The sequence below is a fragment of the Cyprinodon variegatus genome, unplaced genomic scaffold (assembly GCF_000732505.1).
Source record: "Cyprinodon variegatus isolate N-32 unplaced genomic scaffold, C_variegatus-1.0 Scaffold1093, whole genome shotgun sequence".
Lineage (NCBI taxonomy): Eukaryota > Metazoa > Chordata > Actinopteri > Cyprinodontiformes > Cyprinodontidae > Cyprinodon > Cyprinodon variegatus.
In genome coordinates this window covers 22558-43054 of record NW_015151546.1, presented here as the reverse complement: position 1 = coordinate 43054, position 20497 = coordinate 22558, and the positions used below count along the sequence as shown (strand labels likewise).

At 38.5% G+C, this 20497-nt stretch overlaps 1 protein-coding gene across 7 annotated transcripts in view; it reads left to right on the top strand.

The window, feature by feature from the left end:
• The first annotated feature begins 6323 nt into the window (after nucleotides 1–6323).
• Nucleotides 6324–20497, top strand: part of LOC107101422 (collagen alpha-1(XI) chain-like) — a 36108-nt gene continuing 21934 nt past the window's right edge. For 2 of the 7 annotated variants that reach the window (XM_015400328.1, XM_015400327.1), the window contains exons 1-3: nucleotides 6331–6837; nucleotides 18205–18366; nucleotides 20281–20491. In XM_015400328.1, coding sequence (XP_015255814.1) covers nucleotides 6720–6837; nucleotides 18205–18366; nucleotides 20281–20491 — 491 coding nt within the window. In that variant the 5' untranslated portion in view covers nucleotides 6331–6719. Of the gene's footprint in view, nucleotides 6838–18204; nucleotides 18367–20280; nucleotides 20492–20497 lie in introns of all 7 variants that reach the window. The other 5 variants (XM_015400331.1, XM_015400330.1, XM_015400326.1 and 2 more) reach the window with 4 other exon arrangements.

Here is a 20497-nt window from a genome sequence, read left to right as displayed (position 1 = left end):
TCCATCCATCCATCCATCCATCCATCCTCCCAACCATTTATCCATCCAACCATGCATCCATCATCCATCCATCCATCCATCCATCCATCCCTCCCTTCATCCCTCCATCCACCCATCCATCCATCAGTTCACCCCAGCATCCAATCCATCCATCCATCCATCCATCCATCCATCCATCCATCCATCCATCCATCCATCCATCCATCCACTCTCTCCCCTGGAATCTCTAGGTGTAACTACCTTTTCATCCCTCCAGTCTGAGAGCTCTCCTTCATCAATGGCTCTCTTTCATTCCTCCTCACCCTCTGCATGCCTGTGCACCCCCCCCCCCCCCCACACACACACACACACACACACACACAGCACCCCTCCGAGTCTTCCCCCCCTCCTCTATTCGTTCCTGTGATTTCTCCTGCTGTACCTTTCCACGGCCCTGAAAGCCCCACCCCACACCTATTCCTATCTCCGTATCTCTCTCTCTCTAGTCTTGTTTCATATCAGGGCTTGAAGAGCTCAGATGCAGATCTATAGATGATTCTTTTCAAGCTTGGACAAAATTCACAGAGATGCATTTTTCAAAAAGACAATGAATCTGTCAGTTCATTATTTCTAGATTTCGATCTCTACATCTCTGGTTAACGTATGAAACCTGATCCTCCTAACTTTACATTTTTTGCTCTGTGCAGCAGACTCAGTCCTTCTGACTGTTTTTTTTTTTTATTAGCCTGAGCATCATTATAAACCATCTGGGTAAATTACCTTCTAGTTCTCAGTAATTGTACTAAATTGAGCAGTTCTTGGAGTTCACCTACTGCTATATTTAAGGAAGGAAGCAGAGTGGAAACTCCAGAATAAGAACAGCTGTTTGTTAAAAGCCAGAGATGAAATAATAGATATAAGAGGAGGGAACACAGGAGGCATTCAGAACCTCAAACATCTTTAAAACTCCTCGTTTCCTTAAAGAAAATATACGGTCTACTCAGAGCCTTTTCAGTCCACATCCCTCTCACCCCACTCTGAAAAACACACCCACCGCCTGGACCTCCCTCTCGGTACCCAGTCGTCACCCCGTCCTGCCCCCCCCTCCATGTCTATTTGGAGGTATGTGGTTAGCTGGGTGTGCGTGTCGCCCAGATCCAGATTCACTGACCCTTTCTCTGCCTTTTTCATCTTACTCAGCACACCTTCTGCCTCTGTGCCGCTCAGCGCTGTGTGTATTCATCACTCAGGGACACACACACTCTTTGGCCGCTCTGTCTGCACCGACTGTATCAGTCCACTCCCTTTTCTCCCCGTTTCCTCCCAGGCCTCTGATCTATTTCAGAGTGTTGTGGCTAGCAGGGTGTGTGTGCGTTTGTGGCCCTGCCCTGTAAAATACAGACTTTTCAAGGAAGTCAGCTGTATAATATGGTTGCTTTATTGTAATTATAAGGTTCTTCTTTTGGAAATAGCACAGAGAGAGAGCTGCCCACAAAGCTCTGGGTCCACCGGGCCTAGCTGATGCCATGTCTCGCTCTCCCTCAGCAGACGCTCCTCTCCGGCGCTCATCTCATCCTCCAGGACTCTCCTGCTTCCATTGACCCAGATGTTTCCACTAATCACCCCTTGATTTTACAGTCTGTGAAGCATCAGGTTGGTCGACATGAGAATTTGGTTTAATGGGAGGCTTCATATGATGCAGGTTTTTCTTCAAGGAATCTCTGTGGTTTCTGGGTTATTCCAAGCCTTTAAATATAATTCCCAGCTAATTACAAGCCTTTATTAATTTGCAGGCAGATGACATTGAGGCTTAATTTTATTATCTGGATCTGCTGCCCAGATTTTTTTTCTCTGGGTTAAACTAACAAAAGCACCTGTCTGTAGGAATCTGGTTTTAGCAGCTTCTGAAACGAACCATAGATCTGTTTTCAGAAGATGAAGTCAGGCTTCAGTGGAGGTAAACTTTAATCATAGCTCTATAATATTGGTATATGGCAGTTTAATGAAAATGCTAAAAAGGAAGTCCTGCTTGAGAGGAGGAGAGGATATAATGGAGGAAACAGACCAAATAAGAACCAAATAAGCTTTAAAGGCTGATTGTTTGAATCTGTTGCCTTTGACAGTCATAAAACCGCAGAATTAAAATGTTATATTTAATATTCACATTAAATTATCACCTAAGAGACTTTTTAAAAAGATGCTGTTACCACCTACACTCTAAAAACCGATGTAAAATAAGAAAAAAATACTTAAGTTTAAAGTAGTTCATTATTTGCAGTTTTTCATGGGGCACAGAGCAAAATTTTGTAAAAACTTGGCAAGTTTATTGTTTTATATACCCAAGGTGATATAGAACCAAAGTGTTATTTGGATGGGTGTAGACCCTATTAGATATAGCACATCCAGATTTAGCAGAGATAAACTGTGATCCTGACAGATAACAACTGAAGCTTAAAGAGAAACGACTTCATTTTTAAGTCATTGTTGTAATACAACAATAAAGATGAAAAAAATGACATAAAAATAATAACTGTTAAAGTTTCTGTGCCAGAATATATCATCATGGTATAGAGGGCATAAGAGGAACCAGGCCCAGTTCTACAGAGTCACCGGATCCCACTGGCCTCTGTCCAGAACCATCCATGATTATTTGGCGCCTTTAAACCCAATCTGGACTCAGATTAACCAGATTCTTGGTTTATAATCCAAATAATTAAAAGAACAATTAATTTCATTTTATTCTAATGAGAAAACAAAACTATTTAACATGTACATATAAGTTATATTAAGTCTTTCTAACATCAGTTTAGGTCATTTCTTTTGTCTACTTGTCATATAAAGAATCAGATCTATAGTTTAAATAAAGTTTCCTTCTACTACACAGAGGTGATCCAAGCAAAAAGGAAACACTATCATCTGCTTATACTGATTGTGGTGTTGCTAATAAATCAAATGTTTTACATTTAGTCTTGTTTTGGATTAAAGATTAAAAGAATAACGCATAAAGATTAAAAATGAACGTTTATTCCTGACTATTTGATTTACAGATATTAATACTGTTTGAAAACGCAATATTTCTTTAATTCTTTCTTGCTGGTATCTGATAACAGATAATGTCTGACTTATTTTCATCACTACTGATGTTAAAGCAGCAGCTTTGTGTCATTAGTTTACATATTTGGGTTGAATGGAGAGTTTTGATGAAGTTTTCTGTTACTCCTTTCTGTCGTCTTTAAATCCAATCCAATCTGCTTCTGCAGGACATTACTTCCTGTTAAAAGAGATGCGTTCCTCTTCACTTATGGACGTAGCATCACACAAATTAACTGAGCTTATTTGAACTAAAACCGTTTTTCCCTTAAGTTTTGTCAGAATAAAAAAAGGCTAAATCTAAAATTACACTTTCTGCAATTTATACATTTTATTCAACATTATTCGATTTTTAATCTGCTTTAATCCTTTTCACATATGGAAGTTGGCATCAAAGCATTAGGGTAATATTATACTATTTCCATCCTAATTGCTCCATAGCTTTTTGATCTGAGCAACTCTGAAACTCAAATTATCTGGAAGCAGCATTTCAGCCTAAGGTCTATATGGCGCCTTTATTGGTTGCAGCTCCTCAGATGGAGACTGTCCAGAATTAAAGGAGGAAATCTAATCTCCAGTGATTATTGACTCTTCGCTGTCTCATCAATAAACTGTTCTTGGTCCGACAGCAGCTAAACAAAGCAACAGAGCTTTGATGCTGAACTTACTGCACACATACTTTACATGTGGAATCCAGAACACACATAAGCCTCAGATGTCTCCTGGGGTGTCTCTCTTTACAGCTTGTGGTGTCTTCTTTCAGAGCAAATTGAGTCTAGAACCAAACAGACTGTCCCCAAAAGGAAACACTCAGTCCAGTGTGTCCAGAGAGGTTGAATAACAAAGCTGCCACACAGAGGGAGAAGCTCTAAGCTTTCTGATTTCATGCACATAAACTTAGACTGAAAACAGATTTGGAAGCACTTTCTATGTAAAAGAAAAACTTTAAAACTACACAAAAAGGGGAAACACACTTGCTGTGGGTGTAATTTATATTTGTAGAAACCGTTTCGTTAGTTTAACAAATATTTGATTTGAAACAGAAATTTATTTTAGAATACTGTTTAATTTAGTCCAGAATTTCTTTGTTTCATTAGAAACCAGACGAATGAAAAATGGAGGATTGGGACGTTTCCAGATTTCCCCTATAATTGAGCTCAGCGTCTTGTGCTGCAGGAGGCGATGACAGCTTCCTTTCAACAGGAGGAGACCTCCAGCAGAACCAGAACCAGGAGAAGCAGCCGTCTTTGACCAAATAACTACATCAAACATTGCTATAAATCTATGAATCATCATCTCAGGAAATAGAGAAGCACTCATTCAGGTGTTAAGTGAGCATAGAGGGATTTTATTTTAATTTATTTCCATAATTTAACCTCATTAAAGCTGCAGGGAAGAATTTCTGGTTCTGTTTGCTCCCCTTCTCTTTTACTGTTATGTCCAACACTGCTGGTTCTTTTCTTGTCTTATGGTTGCTAAGCCCCCAGACTGAATTATAGTCGATAGTTATCTTGGAAAGTACCACAGCTTGCAAACACGCCCATCAGAAAATAAAACACAAACAGGGGAAGAAATGAGAAGGTGGCGAGAAAGAGTGAGTGGTACGGAGGATCAGGGCATAATTATGGTTAATTAGGGCTCTGTGGATGTGAAGCCTGCACTCAAAGAAAGTGACTAACCATGGGCTTTGTGCAGGCAGAAACGTTTAAAGGCAGACATCAGGGCACGCAGAGCCACTTTGAACATACACGCTTCTTTTAAGTGTTTACAGCAGGTATGGATATAAACGCCACTTTGAAATTATGAAAGGAATGTTTCTTTAGATTAACGTTTATGGTCTGATAGATGAAGCAATCAAGTACTTGACAGCTGGTTATTTGTCTGCATTTATCTTTTAATTTGTCCCCATATATGATGACTGGTTTACATATTTTTACACAGAGGCCAGCAGGGGGGTTACTGTCGACATGAAATGGAAAAAAGGTTTTATCATATGCTGATAGAGTATTGTATAGATAAGTCTTTAAAAAAACATTAATATTCTAAAAAAGGCTTTTTAAGGATTTGTTTTTTGGTTTTTTTTTTTTGGTAAAGAATAATTAGTCTGCTTCAACAGATAGTGACACAGAGATCCCCCTTGAAGCAAAGTATTAGTTGCTATTACTTACCAGGATTAGTCCCTGGGTCATTTCCTGTCAGAAGTTATTTTTCTATCTGGTTTAGAGATTTGACAAAGAAGGCTGGTTGAAAATGGGTCACAATTTAACTAATCAAGCAAACTTTACTGAGGAATGGAAACTTATCTTTCCTGATTATCTATTATTTGGTTTCCAATCAGAGAAGGTGTGTGTTAAATGATCAGCATCAATGTTTAGGTAACAGCAGACAAGGCTCCATTGAAGCATCAGTGATGGAAACCCATTAATGAAGCTAAAAGTCACTGTCAATTTTTACTTAATTGGAAAACAAACCTTCTATCTAATTATAACTATTAATGCTTTATTTGAATTTATTACAAAAGTGCTAAATTCACAAGACAACTTCCTTATCAATAATGATAATAATAATTAAGAATATTAGCAATAAGAACTAAAAGTTAATTGGCAAATCTTTTTTTTTATATTTTCTGTTACTAAGATCTTCTTCTAGAATCTGAAATACGTTTTTTTTTCACAAAATTAATTAGATCCAAGCATAAGAGGTATATATATAATTTTTATTCATTAATCTCCTCTTGTTTAATCGGTTAATCAGATTTAATCTAGTGTCTAAATGTCAAATAAGGAACTGGTGGACCTGCTGAAGGGGGCGTGGCTAGTTGTGCGGACAGGACTCTGATTGGCTGGTTTAACGCTCACTCAGCTCAGCTCCACATGTCGCTCTAACCGCTGCCACCGTTTACCTGACCTGTTCTTATCAGGTTAAATAAAAGAAAACCAAGTTAGAGAGGTTGATGATGATGACAATAAACAGATTTTCTATGAATCATGATTTTCAACAGAACTGGAAAAATAAACAGCTGTGATTTTTGTCTACTTTAACTTTTAGTCATCAACAAACTACAAAACCACAGAAAGAAAGAACAGTTATTTCATTCGCCTGAAACAGTTGTACGTCTCATTAAGACCTCATTTTCCTTGTATATCTCCATGCACCCAGCGCGCAATTACGCACGCCCTCTCTAACCTTCCCCTCCGTGCCATTCTCTCTCCTCCACTCCACTAAAACACACACACACACACGCCTTTTCTCTGTGTGAGAAAGTAAAGAAGGGGCGAGGAGAGAGAAGGGGGAGAGAGAGAGTGATTCCAGGTCTCTCTCTGCTGCTCTCTCCACTTTGGGTACTATACCCAATCTGACTCAATGGGGTTTTAGCACCAAGGGGTTAAAACTTTACAATTATATTTATTAACCCCCATACCCCGTCAGGTGTTTAGGTTTTATTTATGTATTAAACCAAACGTCTGTAACTCATCAAGGAAAGTCTCCAGGAGAAAGGTGAGGACGTCTCCAGAGGCGTGCCTTTTTGTCTGCAGCCTCGCAGGAGCTTCGGTCCGGCTCCTTCTCCACGGCTGGCTTTCTGTGAGAGGATAACTTCCACCTTATCCTGCGTCTACAGCTCAGCCAGGCCGGCAAACCTCTGCAGCGCAATGGATATTCCAGTCTGTCCCTTCCGGAAGAAGCGGAGACCGTGGCGCATGAGCTTCCCATCCTTCGCCTTGCTGGCTGTGGCGCTCAGCCTGTGCCAAACCACCGTGGCTCGGGCAGGTAAGACAGAAAGCCAACATTCACAGGAGATTAGTCGCGCTCTTGAGGAATTTCCTCAGTTACATCTATGTTCCCTATCGTTCAAACTCCATTCCTGTCATATCTGACTGGATTAGCTGCGCGCGTAATGAATCTGCAGTTCATCCATGATCGGATCCTGGCGCACCTGACATGCTGCCCCGCAGACTCCCTAAAGAATGCGGTAAACAATCCCCCGCTACGCTGGGCCCCACAGTATCCAAACACATAAACCTCTTTGGTATTTGCAGCGCATAGTCCGGCAGTTTTAAATCGTGAAGTTTATGCTTTGTGCGCCAATAGGTCAAATTCCCAAATCCTCCCAGGGTGACTGCTGTTCGGTTCCAGAGCTCATTACTGCACAGAACTCCTGAAATTAGCTCAAATCTGATGGAAAAATAAATAAATCTAAATTAAACTTGATCCAATTGCCGTGAATAAATCCACTAAAAGGTTATTCTACCGGATAAATCTAACATGTCAGATCTAGCTATTGTTATAATTGTTATAGTGATGTAATTGTTTATGTATAGACTTTAAACAAACAATGGTTATAAAAAGTTTGTATTTATTACTAAAAGTTTAATCGGGTTTCCTGCTCACAGAGTGAATCTGCAGCCTGTTGCTGCTGACAGGTGTTTGTCCACTGAAAGCTGCAGACATTTTGCTTAAATATCTCACATGCAAATAGTTTTAACTCTTTTTCTGCTTTTTACTTTAGTTACTTTTTTTCTTTATTATTATTATGCAGTATTTTTGTATGGATAGGCTAACTTTACACCTTTACTCCTCACAGACATGATCTTGGAGTAGAAAAGGTGCAAAAATCTTTTTGTTTCTTCTTCTGATGATTATTCTCTGAACCTCATGTTTGTTATTCTACAGAAAAAAATATTTTCTTAATGTAAATAGAAATGTTTATTCTGGGTTCTGCCAACTGGACCCTGAATAGTTGGTGGGATGTTACCATTTCAGCCTGTTCACCAGTCCATCCATCTCTGCCTCTGGTAGTTGAAGGAGGAGGGATTTAATTTACATATATCCAGATTATTTAGGTTTTAATAATTACATTAATCATCAGCATATATCTGCTCTATAGTTGTTTCTTATATTTTCAGACCCACAGAAATGATAAAAAAATGTTGTATTTTATTATTTTTCATTTTGAATTAATGCACATCTCTGACGACCTGTTGCCTCCTTATAGATTATAGATTATAAATTATTTCATCCTGCAATGATAAATATTTAAAGCAGTTCATTCATACTCCACTAGTCGTCTTTAAAGAATTTTTCAGATATTAAACCCATTTGGTCCCCTAAATCCTTATCAGTTTAAACATAAAAGCTTATTTTCTTCCATTCCAGCAGATCATTTGGGCAGATCTGAGAACTATTTCAGTAGAACATTAAAGTTGTTTTTTTCTCACCTCTAAGTATTTTTAGAAGCTCAGGTTTGATGATAAACTTTATAATTTAGGTAGTTTGTAAACAGATGCTGAGGTCTGGTTTTTTTATCAGCTTTCTTTGGCCCCATTTCCAGTCAGAGAATCCAAGCTTGGCCCTTCTTGTCTCCCATGTGTATTTTGGAGGCAGAAGCTTGAGACATTTTTACCTTTTATGAATAGCTTGCTATGCTGCGGACGCCTCAGTGGCCGGCTTTAGGACTGAAAGCTCACAGTGTGTCTGGGTCTATGTGTGCTTTGTACAGTCGTGTTTATGCATATGCGTCTGTAAGCTATAGATGTTTTCCTGCAGCTCAGGGTGTGGAAACGTATGCTTCATGACTGAATGTGCCTCTGTGTGCAGCTCTGGCTGCGCTCTTCATCCTAAAGGACGCTTATAGAGGCGAAGGTATGAAGGAGTATTTAAGGTATATCAGCCTTCCTTTACCTGCGTGATCACTTTGGATCCGGACCTCTGGGCAAACGCTCACACGCTGTGGGAGCTCATTGTGGTGCAGCAGCAGATGTGGGTGTAAATTATGACAGCGCCCCACCCAGGCAGTGAAAGCCCTTTTTAGAGAAGAAAGTGGTCAGAATCAGCCGTGTTTATTCATTCTTCTGTGAAAGAAAGAAGAAAAGAGGAGGAGGTAGAACCATCATCCTGAGAGCAGCGGAACCAGTGAGCTATGAAAGCCCAGTTTGTTCCAAAGAGCAGAAATTCAGGGCAATATTTGCTTGACATGGATGTTCCTCAGCCTCATTTCAAAGCAGAGGGCTCCTCAAAGGGCAGCCTGTCTCAGTCTGGCTAAACATAACATAAGACGACCCTCCTCTCCCTCTTCTTCTCTGTGCTGCAGCTGATGAATGGAGCCACTATACGTGGAGGCCGAGCAGGGCTTTGACAGCTCATTCCTGCGACTCTGTGGAAGTGTGCAGCATTCCAGTCTTCTCCTGGTCACATGTGACTGAAACTGACATCTTTAACCTTGTCCCTTTCATTTTCCATCGCCCCGTCATCATTTTCCCAGGGTATCCTGATCCTTTAATGACTCACATCTGTCCTTCCTTCAGTTCTCTTCACCATAACTTGTTGGCTGACTTGTTCCAGTTTGCTTTAACTCTTGCCCCAAATTTCCAGTCCTGAGTCACGATTTCTGACCTGCTGGCAGTCTGGCACACTCTTTTAAACGCCTACAAATTAGTGGTGATCCAGTAATTAGAAAGCATCCATAAATTCCCAAATAAACTAAGTGTTTTATTTATAATTTGATTATAGTTATAAACTTTGCACTGAAATATTTACAGTGGATATAACTTTTTCTATAGATGTTTTAACGATTTACAGTTAAAGTAAAGTGCAGTTTAGTCTATTAAATATTTAATGCCAAACCGTAAAAACATTAACTCTTCAAGGCAGCTCAGAGGGTTTTATTAAGTCATAGACTTTGCAGAAAATGTATCATATAGAGCAAGCATGTGGTGACAGTGGGCAGCTGAGTGTTAGACATGCATAAACCAACATCTAGAATAGAATACAATAGAATAGATCAGAATAGAAAATCCCTTTTTTGTCACACAATGGGGAAATTGTGATGTTTACAGCAGCAAAAAGATTATAGAAAATAAAATGTCACACAAATGTGGACCTTAGAAAAATGTATGGAAAAAAATACTAGTGAATAGTTAAAAAATAAAAATAAAATACTGTACTATAAAGTATTTTAACAATATAAAACTGTGCACATGGAGAATAAAATAACCAACATACACCTGATAATTTTATTTAACATGACCATAAAAGTCTATACTTGTCTTTTTTAAGTCTCCAAAAGAGCAATTTGTGAAAAAGTATTCAAATCAGATCTTATTTTATTTCATTTACCTTTGGGATTAATAAAGTTGTTTTTTGTTTAATTGAAGTTTAAGGCATATTCCCTGAACTTGGTCTTCCAGGTTCCACTACAAGAAAATTTTTTCCCTCAGATTACATCAGGCTGACACACTTCCACACCAGCTAAATGCTACATTCATATGTGTTCATTGTAATGCCAGTTATTATGTTGGGTTTGGAGAAAACAGGGTGGATGGGAGTTCATGGCAAACAGCCTGTTTTAATGTGCTAATTAGTGTCAGGCAGTCTGCACACTTTATAAAAATAGAACCATGAATGAGTAACTGCTGGCATGTCTGAACACTGACATATCTCCGTTTTTCTGGAAGGTATTTGTATTTTGGAAACGTTGTCTTACATTAACTTTACTTTCAAACCTATTAATTTATCCTTTTACTTCAGGAACCATAACATTCTTTCTGTTATCATTAATTCAGTTTCCTTTTGAATTTGGTGAAAGCGTAGCTGTAGAGCTAAAGCACACAGAAGTCAGAGCTGAGATATAATTTAACACCTCTCGGGCCTCAGCTCTAAACCATAACATCGCCTCAGAATGCAAACTTTTAAAGTATCTTTCAGACAAACCGCATTAGAAATGCAGACAGGGTAGAAGATAGCTGCTCTCTTCTTCTTGGTTTTATAGGTGATGATTTAGCGGCTTGTTTGAGACACTCTGTTTCTGCAGGAGATGTTCAGCGACTGCAGGCGAGCGTGCCAGCTTCATAATGACAGGCTGTCTGTATAGGATGCTATTCTCAGTCGCTGCTGGTTTTCTGTCTCTAGGAAGTCGATGTAGGAGGGCGCAGAGCCCAGCTGTGTTTTTACATCAACTCTAATGTATATCTTTGTTTCCAGACATCAGCTCGGTCTGCTGTGTTCTCAGACTTCCATGGAAAGTCCTGCTCTACAAGATGCAGGGTAGCACCTGAAATTAATCACAACTTATGCAGAAAGTTTGTCTAAAATAAAATTTTTAGGAAGCAGCTGTTTGTTTCTCCTGGAAGCTGATGGAGTTTGAAAAGGTTATCAGTTTATCTAAATTTATTTACTGCAGGAACTGGGTGTTTGGTTCAGACCTCTTAAAGGAAACACCCAACTTAATGCTAACCTATGTGATTCTTTTTTTTTTTTTTTTGTATTAAGATTTGCATACAAATGGTAAATATTTTGTTTTTTGGGGAAACAAAATCTTGTTTATGACTCAAAATGATTTATGATTATGATTTTTATTTTCTAGTACAATTCTTAATTTAGATACTACAGCTTTTATTCCATTTGTAATTGCTTTAGGTTTACCTTTTCTAAAACAAGGTGTGGTCCCAAAGCAAACAAAATGGTAATGTTAGAAATGTGTCATAATCCAGCCTCCCTTTTCCAGAGCTTTTTACTGACTCATCTAAGCTACCCAAATAAAATAAAAAAAACTGACATTTACTGCATTTATAATGTAGGGATTTTCAGAATAAAAGATCCGCAGAAAGTACCTTTTTTGTCTTTCGGTTCATAAAAGTCTAATGAAAAGCATGCTTAGTGTGAGGGATTGCATTTGAGCAAATGAGTCGATGCAATTAACTGGTTTTCCTTAGATAGAAAACTTTTAATCAATTTGACTGTATAATCTGGTGAACTGTAAAGTTCCTTAAGATGACATATGTTGTGAATTGGCGCTATATAAATAAACTGAATTAAATTGAAATTAATGGGATTCCTTTAGTAGAGAGTATAAAGATTTTAAATGCGCAGTTTTTTATATTTTAATGTAGAATTAGAAAAAGCAGAGGATTAAATTAAGGATACAAACACTTTTAGTGACTTTTTGGGCTTAAGAACCTTTTTATTTATTTTCATCAGGCTTCTTTGACTTGAATATTCTGGAATCATGTTGCCAATTTCTTTGTAATTTGTGTAAGAACAAACATTTCTGTAAAACTTTTAATCTTTAAAGCAGAAACACAGACTCCAATATCAGTAAAAACACAATATATAACAAAAACTTGTACCTATGTTCTTTTAAAGGTTAATAGTTCAGGTTTATTCCCTGTCATTAGAAAAAGCTCTAAAACCAACAATCCTCTGTTTACTTACAGTAAATGCAGCTATAACTGAGCTTTCTGTGCTTCTCATTCATCATTATTATCATCAGTGTAGTTTCTAATTTGTGACTCTGCTAAATACGTGGCCCGTATGACGGTACAGTGCAGGGAACCACTCATTCTCTCCTCTGGTCCGGGCCCGCCGGTCCCATTGTGGTGTCAGGATCCACCCTCAGGTCCAAACTGAGCCTGTGGCCTACGGTCCAGAAACCACACAAGAGTCCAGCATGGCATCATTGGTGGAGCAAACGCAGCCCAGGGAAACCCACATGAAGCCAGTCAGAGAGCTGTAGTACAGTAATGGCTGCTTCTGTGGGGAGCCAATCATCAGGAGATATATTCAGAAGCTCAGAAACATGGAATAAACAGCAAGAATAGGAAAGATTGTGGTCAGGACGTACAATCTGCTGCTGACATCGATACATCAGGTTTTTTTTTTTCAACTCTTTCTAAAGAAAAATATTTTTTCTTGCCTGTTTAACCATTAAACCCAAAAAACAGCACAGCCTCTAATTTTCTCCACACTTCCATTTAGTTTTTCAATTTTTGTTTTATTTCAATTTATCAGTCATTACAGAAAACAGGTGTCCTTCTTCTGCTTCTTTTTTCTTTTATTTCCTTTATTTAGTCAGAACCACCTCTTTTTTACAAAGAACCAAAGTGCGTTAGGAGTTCTGTGGATTTCCCTAAACTTTTGTTGTTGATTTAAATGTTTTTCTCTCTTTCTCAGCAGCTTCCCACACAGCTGAAAACATTGTTGTTGGTCTTTAAAGCCACAAACCCTCAGCTTTAAACCAATCATGTAAATTGTAAAAACTCTCTGTCTTGCATGGAAACTCGTTAGACGTTTTCTGGCGCAGGGCATTATAAATAAATCATAACTACAGAGCTCCATGTTTAAAATTATAACCTCCATTCTGACTCCTGCATACCTCCTAACAGTGTGGTTTTCTGGGTGGACAGAGGGACAGCTGCTCCCTGAGGAACAAGTGGATTTGAATAGAAAAATGCTTTTTAAAATTTGTTTTCAACATTAAACTATTTCTGACTGTTTTTACCTCTGGGACGTCTGCATTCATTCCTTTTTCTCCTACCAGGGTCTCTGTGAGCTTTAGAGGAGCTGAGACGGACTGTGAAAGTATATTTGCTTGCATGTGTGTTGATGCGTTGTAAATATAACACGTTTCATTCGCTCGGTGTTTCTGACAAAGCGGTTGTTGTGTAAAGGTGAGAGGTGAGGGGTCAGTGTGTCGGCTGGAGTGTGTGTCTGGTATTTGTCAAAGCTGTGCAAGAAAAGGAAAGAAAACACACAGAAAAACCAACACAGAGGTATTCTGGTACACAATGGTAGAAGAAAAAAAAACTGTGGAGCATCCCAAGTCCATCAGAGGGGGCAGATACCTTATTTTTTTATCTAGGGTTTAGTTTAATTAGTATGTTTAGGAGGCCCTTTAAAAGAAAAATAACTAATATATTCATCATAATTTCATTTCTATTTTATTTACCCACCAGATCCATTCATACATTTTATGATATTTTATTTTTTTAAATCCTAATATTTTCTGATTCTCTCCCCTTAATTATGATTATTTCTGTCACTTTAAAGTGTTTTAATATTTCCATACTTCTTGTTCTGCTCAGTTTCCCCAGGCTGATTGTCCTCTCTAATTGCCCCCTTTGTTAATTGCATTTGTTTCAGCACCATCTAGTGGCCGCTAGTAGTAACTACAGCTCTCTGAACAGCACCTTATTTTACAACATTACTCCTCCTGGTTTATTGGATTCAAGTAACAACTGATCTTAACTGATGATCTTCATGTTTAGCTTGTTTAGGTTTTGTTTACTTTAAAGAGCTAAACGTTTAGTTAAGGGAACAGAAATGATACATTTTTGATCACATGCTGAAAGGTGACCTAAAGTATGCCACCATGTTCTACTGCACACATCTTACATGTGAGTTTATCAGGATTGAGGTGTTTAAGTATCGACTCCATCAGGCTGTTTGAGGAGCCGATGGCCTTCAGTAACTCAGAGGTTTTCTGATGAAGTTCTCTGCAGCTCTGTGATTCAAATCAGTTCAGTTATGTCAGAAATAGTAAATGAATGAGGGAAAACTCAGGGGCATCCAGTTCCTCTATGTTGGTGGTTCTGATTTACTTTTACATCCCACCTACATACAAAACATCCCAGTGTTAAAAATCTGCCCTTCGTAGCTTTTAACACCAAACCTAAACATTCATGCAATTTATGCAAAGGACATTTTCCCTCCAACTGAATCTGAATAATTCTTTCCTTTTATATATTTCCGTCTATTTCTTCTCAGTTAAACAACCTTAATCCTGTATTTACTCTTATATGTCAGTTCCTGGGTCTGAGCCAGACTAAAAAGCCCTGTAAATGTTTTAAAACCCAGAAATGAATGCAGAGCTTTGAGTTTTAAAGTCTCTTTAGGGGTATGGAAGCTGCAGAGGAGAACAGTGGGATTCAGGCGTTGCTCCGTTTACCGTTGTGTCATTTTCCTGACAAAAATTGTTTTCTGTTAACCTTCAGCTAATTGCCTTGTCGTTGAGCGTACATCCACCAGCTACTGTAGACGTCCCATCCAGCTCTGAGTAGAACTGTTCTCACGATCCTCAGAGACCTGCTTCCTGTCTCAATGACGGCGGTGAAATTAGGCCACACTGGCATCAAAAGGCTGGAGCCATCTGTGAGCCGTTAGACGAGGCTGAGGGAGCAGAAACAACAGAAAGTGACCAAGGAGAGTTTATGGCCCCTCAGCAGCCTCTTTTCATACCTCGTCTGGTTTCATTTCCCCCCACCCGTGGTGTCGTGAGGTGTATATAAGTGCTGTGAGTACCTCTGCTGCTCTGTGTGTTGTTTTTTTTTTTCAGGGTTTATTTTTTGGTGTGATTGTGGTCCTTCAGGCAGGAAGGGCCCCGGCTGAAGCCTGCAGCCGGGCTGGGAAGGAAGGAACAGAGCAGCACATTGTACGGGACATACTGGGGGAGCTCAGGGTGCAATCTGATCCGGCATCCTGCCATCACAGAACCACACTGTCCACTGTCCCCCCCAAAAAAACACACAGTCTTTCTAACTTGGCATGAACCCTTCCCTTCCAAACTCCGCCTCTTATGGCTCTCCTCCACCTTTTGGTTTACATGCAAATCAGTCCTGATGATGAAAATCTCACTCAGTGATCTCAGTAGCTTTATTTATTCTTAAAGGATTGTTTAATGATAAAAAAAAAAATCATATAGATAAATTATGCATGGTAAAAATGTATTCTTTTTTCTGTCTTTAAAGACTAAACTTGATCTTAGATCTTAAATTCTCCCTTTAAGCTGATGTCCTGATTGTTTCTTTCGCGTTTCCCTTCACCTGCTCCTCCTCCTCCTCTTTCTGCTCCTCTCCTCCTTTCTCTGCTCTCTCTGATTCACAGTGACATTACAGTCTGTGGTCCAGACACCCAGAAGCAACCTGAATGCTCTGTTTGGCCTGGATGGATAAATATTTCCATCTGTGGACTCTTTTCTCTAACTGTGTCTGTCATTAATACTACGAACAAACACAGGGACGTGTCACACTAGATAAAGGTTTTAAAAAGCTGCTCTAAGGTTTGGCCACGTTTTTAGGACCAACTTTTCTTACTTGTGTAAATAATGTGATTCTGAGAGGAGCTATTTTTATGAAAACAACATGTAATTTGTGCCAGTTTGAGATTGATCAGAGAAACAATCTGGTCGTGGTTTGACCGCACATTTTAAACTGGAACATATCTTTGACGTTTTAGCAGATTAAATTACTTACTGTGAGTTAGAATCTTTTTTTTTTTTAGTTTAGAACATTTATGCATATTTATTTATTTTGTCAACAAACATGTGAAAGCTTTGAATAGATCTTTAACACAGAGCTCTTTGCATGTGGTTCCTCTGAATGTCCTCCATGTATTCAGCAGTTGGTGTCATACTTTATGTCCTGCTGCACTTTTCAGACTTTCTCATAGTGGGACTCCCTTTTTCATGGTTGGAGTGTAAATATTTTTACTTTTTCTATTTTACCAGAACCATGCCTCACTGACTGCAGGTTTAATATGGGTACAACAATAATAAAGACTCTCTGGTTCACTTTGAACACAGACTAATGACCAAATTCTGGAAAAAGTGAGAACAGCTTTACTGCTTCCTTTTTTAAGAACTTTTTCTTAAAATGACAGGAAAAAATTATTTCTACTGAAAAATTCAATAAAAAAGTAATAGATTCATCCAAAAGGAAAATTTAATTAAAATCAAAATGTAAAATATTACTTTTATTTAGGTTTTTGTTTTGTTTTCTGAACTAACAGAGGTGGGGAGAGGACCCAAAACATTATCATAGTCCTGCACTACTTTAATATTTTTTTCATTCAAGTAAAGGTAAGAAGGAGTTATTCAAGAAATTACAAGAGTAAGATTAAAGATAAAGCGGGTAAAGGAAAATCAAGGAAAATAAGATTTTTAAAATCCATGTTGATGTTTCCCATTGCTTCAGTGATAAAGTTTTCAGGTTTTACCTTGACTTTCAGCTAATGTCCAGCGGAGACAGGCGGTTATAGACAAGTGATGGATTCTATGAACTATTTCCTGATATTCTTCATTAATAGTTTTCAATCTTTCTTTTATTTAACCTTCACAGCTCCTGAGGGTCCAATTGACTAATTTAAGATACGATCATAAACAGGCAGCACCCTGAATTATCCTCAGTTAACAGAGCTGGAAAGTAACCAGTTATGTTTACTTGAGTAACTTTTTGAAAAGAAAAAAAAAAACAAAAAAACTTTTAGGAACAGGCATTCACTGTACTTTTTAGTATCATATATTATCAGTGGTAACTTGTGCAACAGCAGTAAAGAGCAGATACTGTTGCTTGACCTTCTTTATCTTATAATGACAAATATGAATTACTTCCTGTAAAGATCATTTTTATACATTTATGTTGATTTAGAAGTCTTTTTTTTCTCCCCAAATCTCTTATTTTGTTATAATTTTATTTACTTTTATTTTATTTTTTTTAATTCTAGACTTTTATATTTCCTTTCTCTCTAGTCACATCATTTAAAACATTAAATCAGAGGCTAGAAGCCAATAATTACTCAGTATACAAGTGGAAAAAGGGAAAATCAAGCATGAACACATTCATAACCAAAGAGTTTAACAGGAACCATAATGCTGTGTTTTAGGCTGTAGGAGGAAAGAAGTGAAACCCAGAGAGAATCCACATTCTCCCACATTTAGCATCTGCAGAATGCCAGTGAGCCACAGACAATAATAACCTGAAGGTTAATCCCAGTTTGTGAAAACAGGATGTTTGTCTACTGCTTACTGCTTATTTTTATATATCATAAGTATTTTTATATCAGAAAACAAATTCTGCTTTATGCCCCCTAAGCATGGATCTCTGTGATGACAGGAGTTTATATGAGGTAAACTAGGAAAGGCCTGTAAAACTTCAGGTGAACATTAGATTGAGTCAGCAGTATCAGATCAACAGCCACTTGTTCCAGCTGAAGAATGTGAGCAGAAAAGAGGCCACTGTCTGCTTCAGATGTAAGCTGAGCTTTGCTGACCCACCCGGTTCATATATGTACTTTGGACTGTCGCCCATCAGCTCCAAAACAGGCCTTTCTTTCTGCTGTAGACTGTAGGGTATCTCTACTTTATCATATATTTATCATAATAACTGTGGTGATAAAACATTTAAGATAACTTTTGATATTAGTTTTACTCCAAATGAAATCAGTAGAGCTACAGAAAATGTTCTGTTGGAGATGATATCAGTCAAATCAATGACAACCTGTAGAAATATGATGACTATTATGTTTCTGCTGCCTTATAAAATTGTTCAGACAGCCTAAATCTGTAGTATTATTTCTCCTCCTTATCAGATCCAGTGGACGTGTTGCGGGCCCTGCAGGTCCCCTCCCTCCCTGAGGGGGTGAAGAAGGTTCCTGGCTTCTGCACATCCCGCCGCTCCAGCAGCCCCGACCATGCTTACCGCATCTCCAAGAAGGCGCAGATCTCTGCTCCCACCAAGCAACTGTTCTCAGGTAGGAGTCAGGTTTTAAAGGATGCAGGGGGGAATTTACCATTAGGCAATACTAGGCAGTTGCCTAGGGCCTAAACTTCCTGGGAGCCCACCAAACTCTGTTTACGTGAATAGTTAATACAACTATTCCTTATTTGAGCACATTAAATGCCATCAGAACACTTATAATATTAAGTGTAAGCCTTCTTTCAGTGTCCACCGCATTGGATCAGTCCATTTGCTGTTCAGAAAGATCCAAACAGGCAACAGCAAACCATTTGAAAACAAACGATGTGAACTTAGTGCTTTTGTCGCTATAGTTAGCACATTTTCAGACCCCTCTAGAAGTTTTATTTCAAAAATGCGCCTGGCGCCAAATCTCGCAACTTTTTTTCTCCTACGGGAGACTTTGGTGGCAACATATAAAAGCAGAGAACTCTGCTCTCCAGAGCAAGTAGATTGGTAACCCGCCCTCCTCTATCTTGTCTGCTGTCACGATTCATGCAGCTATAATTTCACGCAGATCATGGCTTGTCTACAGTAAAAAGAAGGACTGGGTTATTTACTTTGGCCTTTTTGGAAACACAGGAAGGAGCAATCAGCTAAGTGAGCTTAGTGCTTGGAAAAATCTTTCATTCTTTTTTAAACAGCATGAAAAGTCAGTCTCAGTACAAAACATAGAGAGCAAAACAACAAGAAAAGGGACAAGAAGAGAGGAACAAAACATAGAACAAATAATGTATGTCTATTCTATTAAAATATCTATATTGTATAACGGGTCTGTTTTATGTGTTTTCTTCTCAGTTCAGAGGGCCCCCTGCCTGTTTTTGCCCAGGGCCCCAAATTTCTAAAATCTGCACCTGAAAGGATGCAAAATTATTTGAAAGCTCATCAGAAAATAAGGCATTACTTAACCACCATCAATAAACGAGCCTAATGTTCGGTTATCCGCATACGAATCTAAAGTTATTCTAGAAGAGAGGTAAACCTGAACCATTTTATTTCTGATTGAAAACATCAGTAGTTCGATTTTCTTTTAGTTGCTAGGACCAAAATAAAAACAGAAAAAATTAAAACTAGCTTTTTCCCTCCTTAGTTAACACACCCTCACTGCAATGCATGCACATCGTATCCATGGCAATATCAAGCTAGGCTTCAGATATTTTATACTTTTATAACTTGTTTTTGTTCAGTTGTTTCATTTTTTGTTTTGTTTTTGTAGATGTTTACTTATATAGCAAAGAATTGTACATTTCATTTTACAGTAGCTTGTTTGGCTCTAACATGTCCCAGACTGTCATATTTAAAATTTCACTGAAGCCGTCGTCTCCCTTGGTGCTAAATGTTTCCTGTGTAATTATGTGTTATTGTGTTGGAGTTAAGTCAGGCTTTGTGGGAAGATTTCAACACATTACCTTCAGATTTTTTCCCGACACGATGGAGCAAAGTAAGAAAACAGAAAGCAGCACTTATGTGGTTATGAAGAAATCCTCATAAGGCCAAGCTGATTTTGAGCTTTGCTTCTGTTAGCCTTCTTTGTCTGGCTGGGCTCACCTGTTATTACCAGCTCCTATCTGGATGCCAGCTTCACGTTTTGATCCGTGTTGATCCTGTGATGCTTCTCCCTTTACTTTAATTTCAGGATTTCATGCCAGCTTCCACTCTTTCTGTTTGTCTTGTATTTAACTTTGTCAGCAACCATTATCTGACACGTGCGATCCTGGATTTTCATTCATTTTTTTAAACTATCTAAATAAAACGGTGGCACCAGGATTTGAGTCGTACATTTTTTTTCCTATTATTTCAAAACCAAAAGTTTCAAATTGATTTAGATACATTTGTATGTACTAATATTACTTTTTGCTAAATCAAAAGTAAACCTATTATTGTTATTTTTATTATTATTTTGTTTCTCTCCGTGTTTCCTCTTCCACAGGCCGTTTCCCAGAGAACTTCTCCATCATGACCCTGATCAAGCCCCAGGCCGGCCTCCAGGCCTTCCTGCTCTCTATCTACAGTGAGCAGGGGATCCAGCAGCTGGGCATCGAACTGGGACGCTCACCGGTTTTCCTGTATGAGGACCAGCATGGCAAACCAGCTCCTGAGGATTACCCACTCTTCAAAGGCATCAACCTGGCTGATGGCAAGTCAGT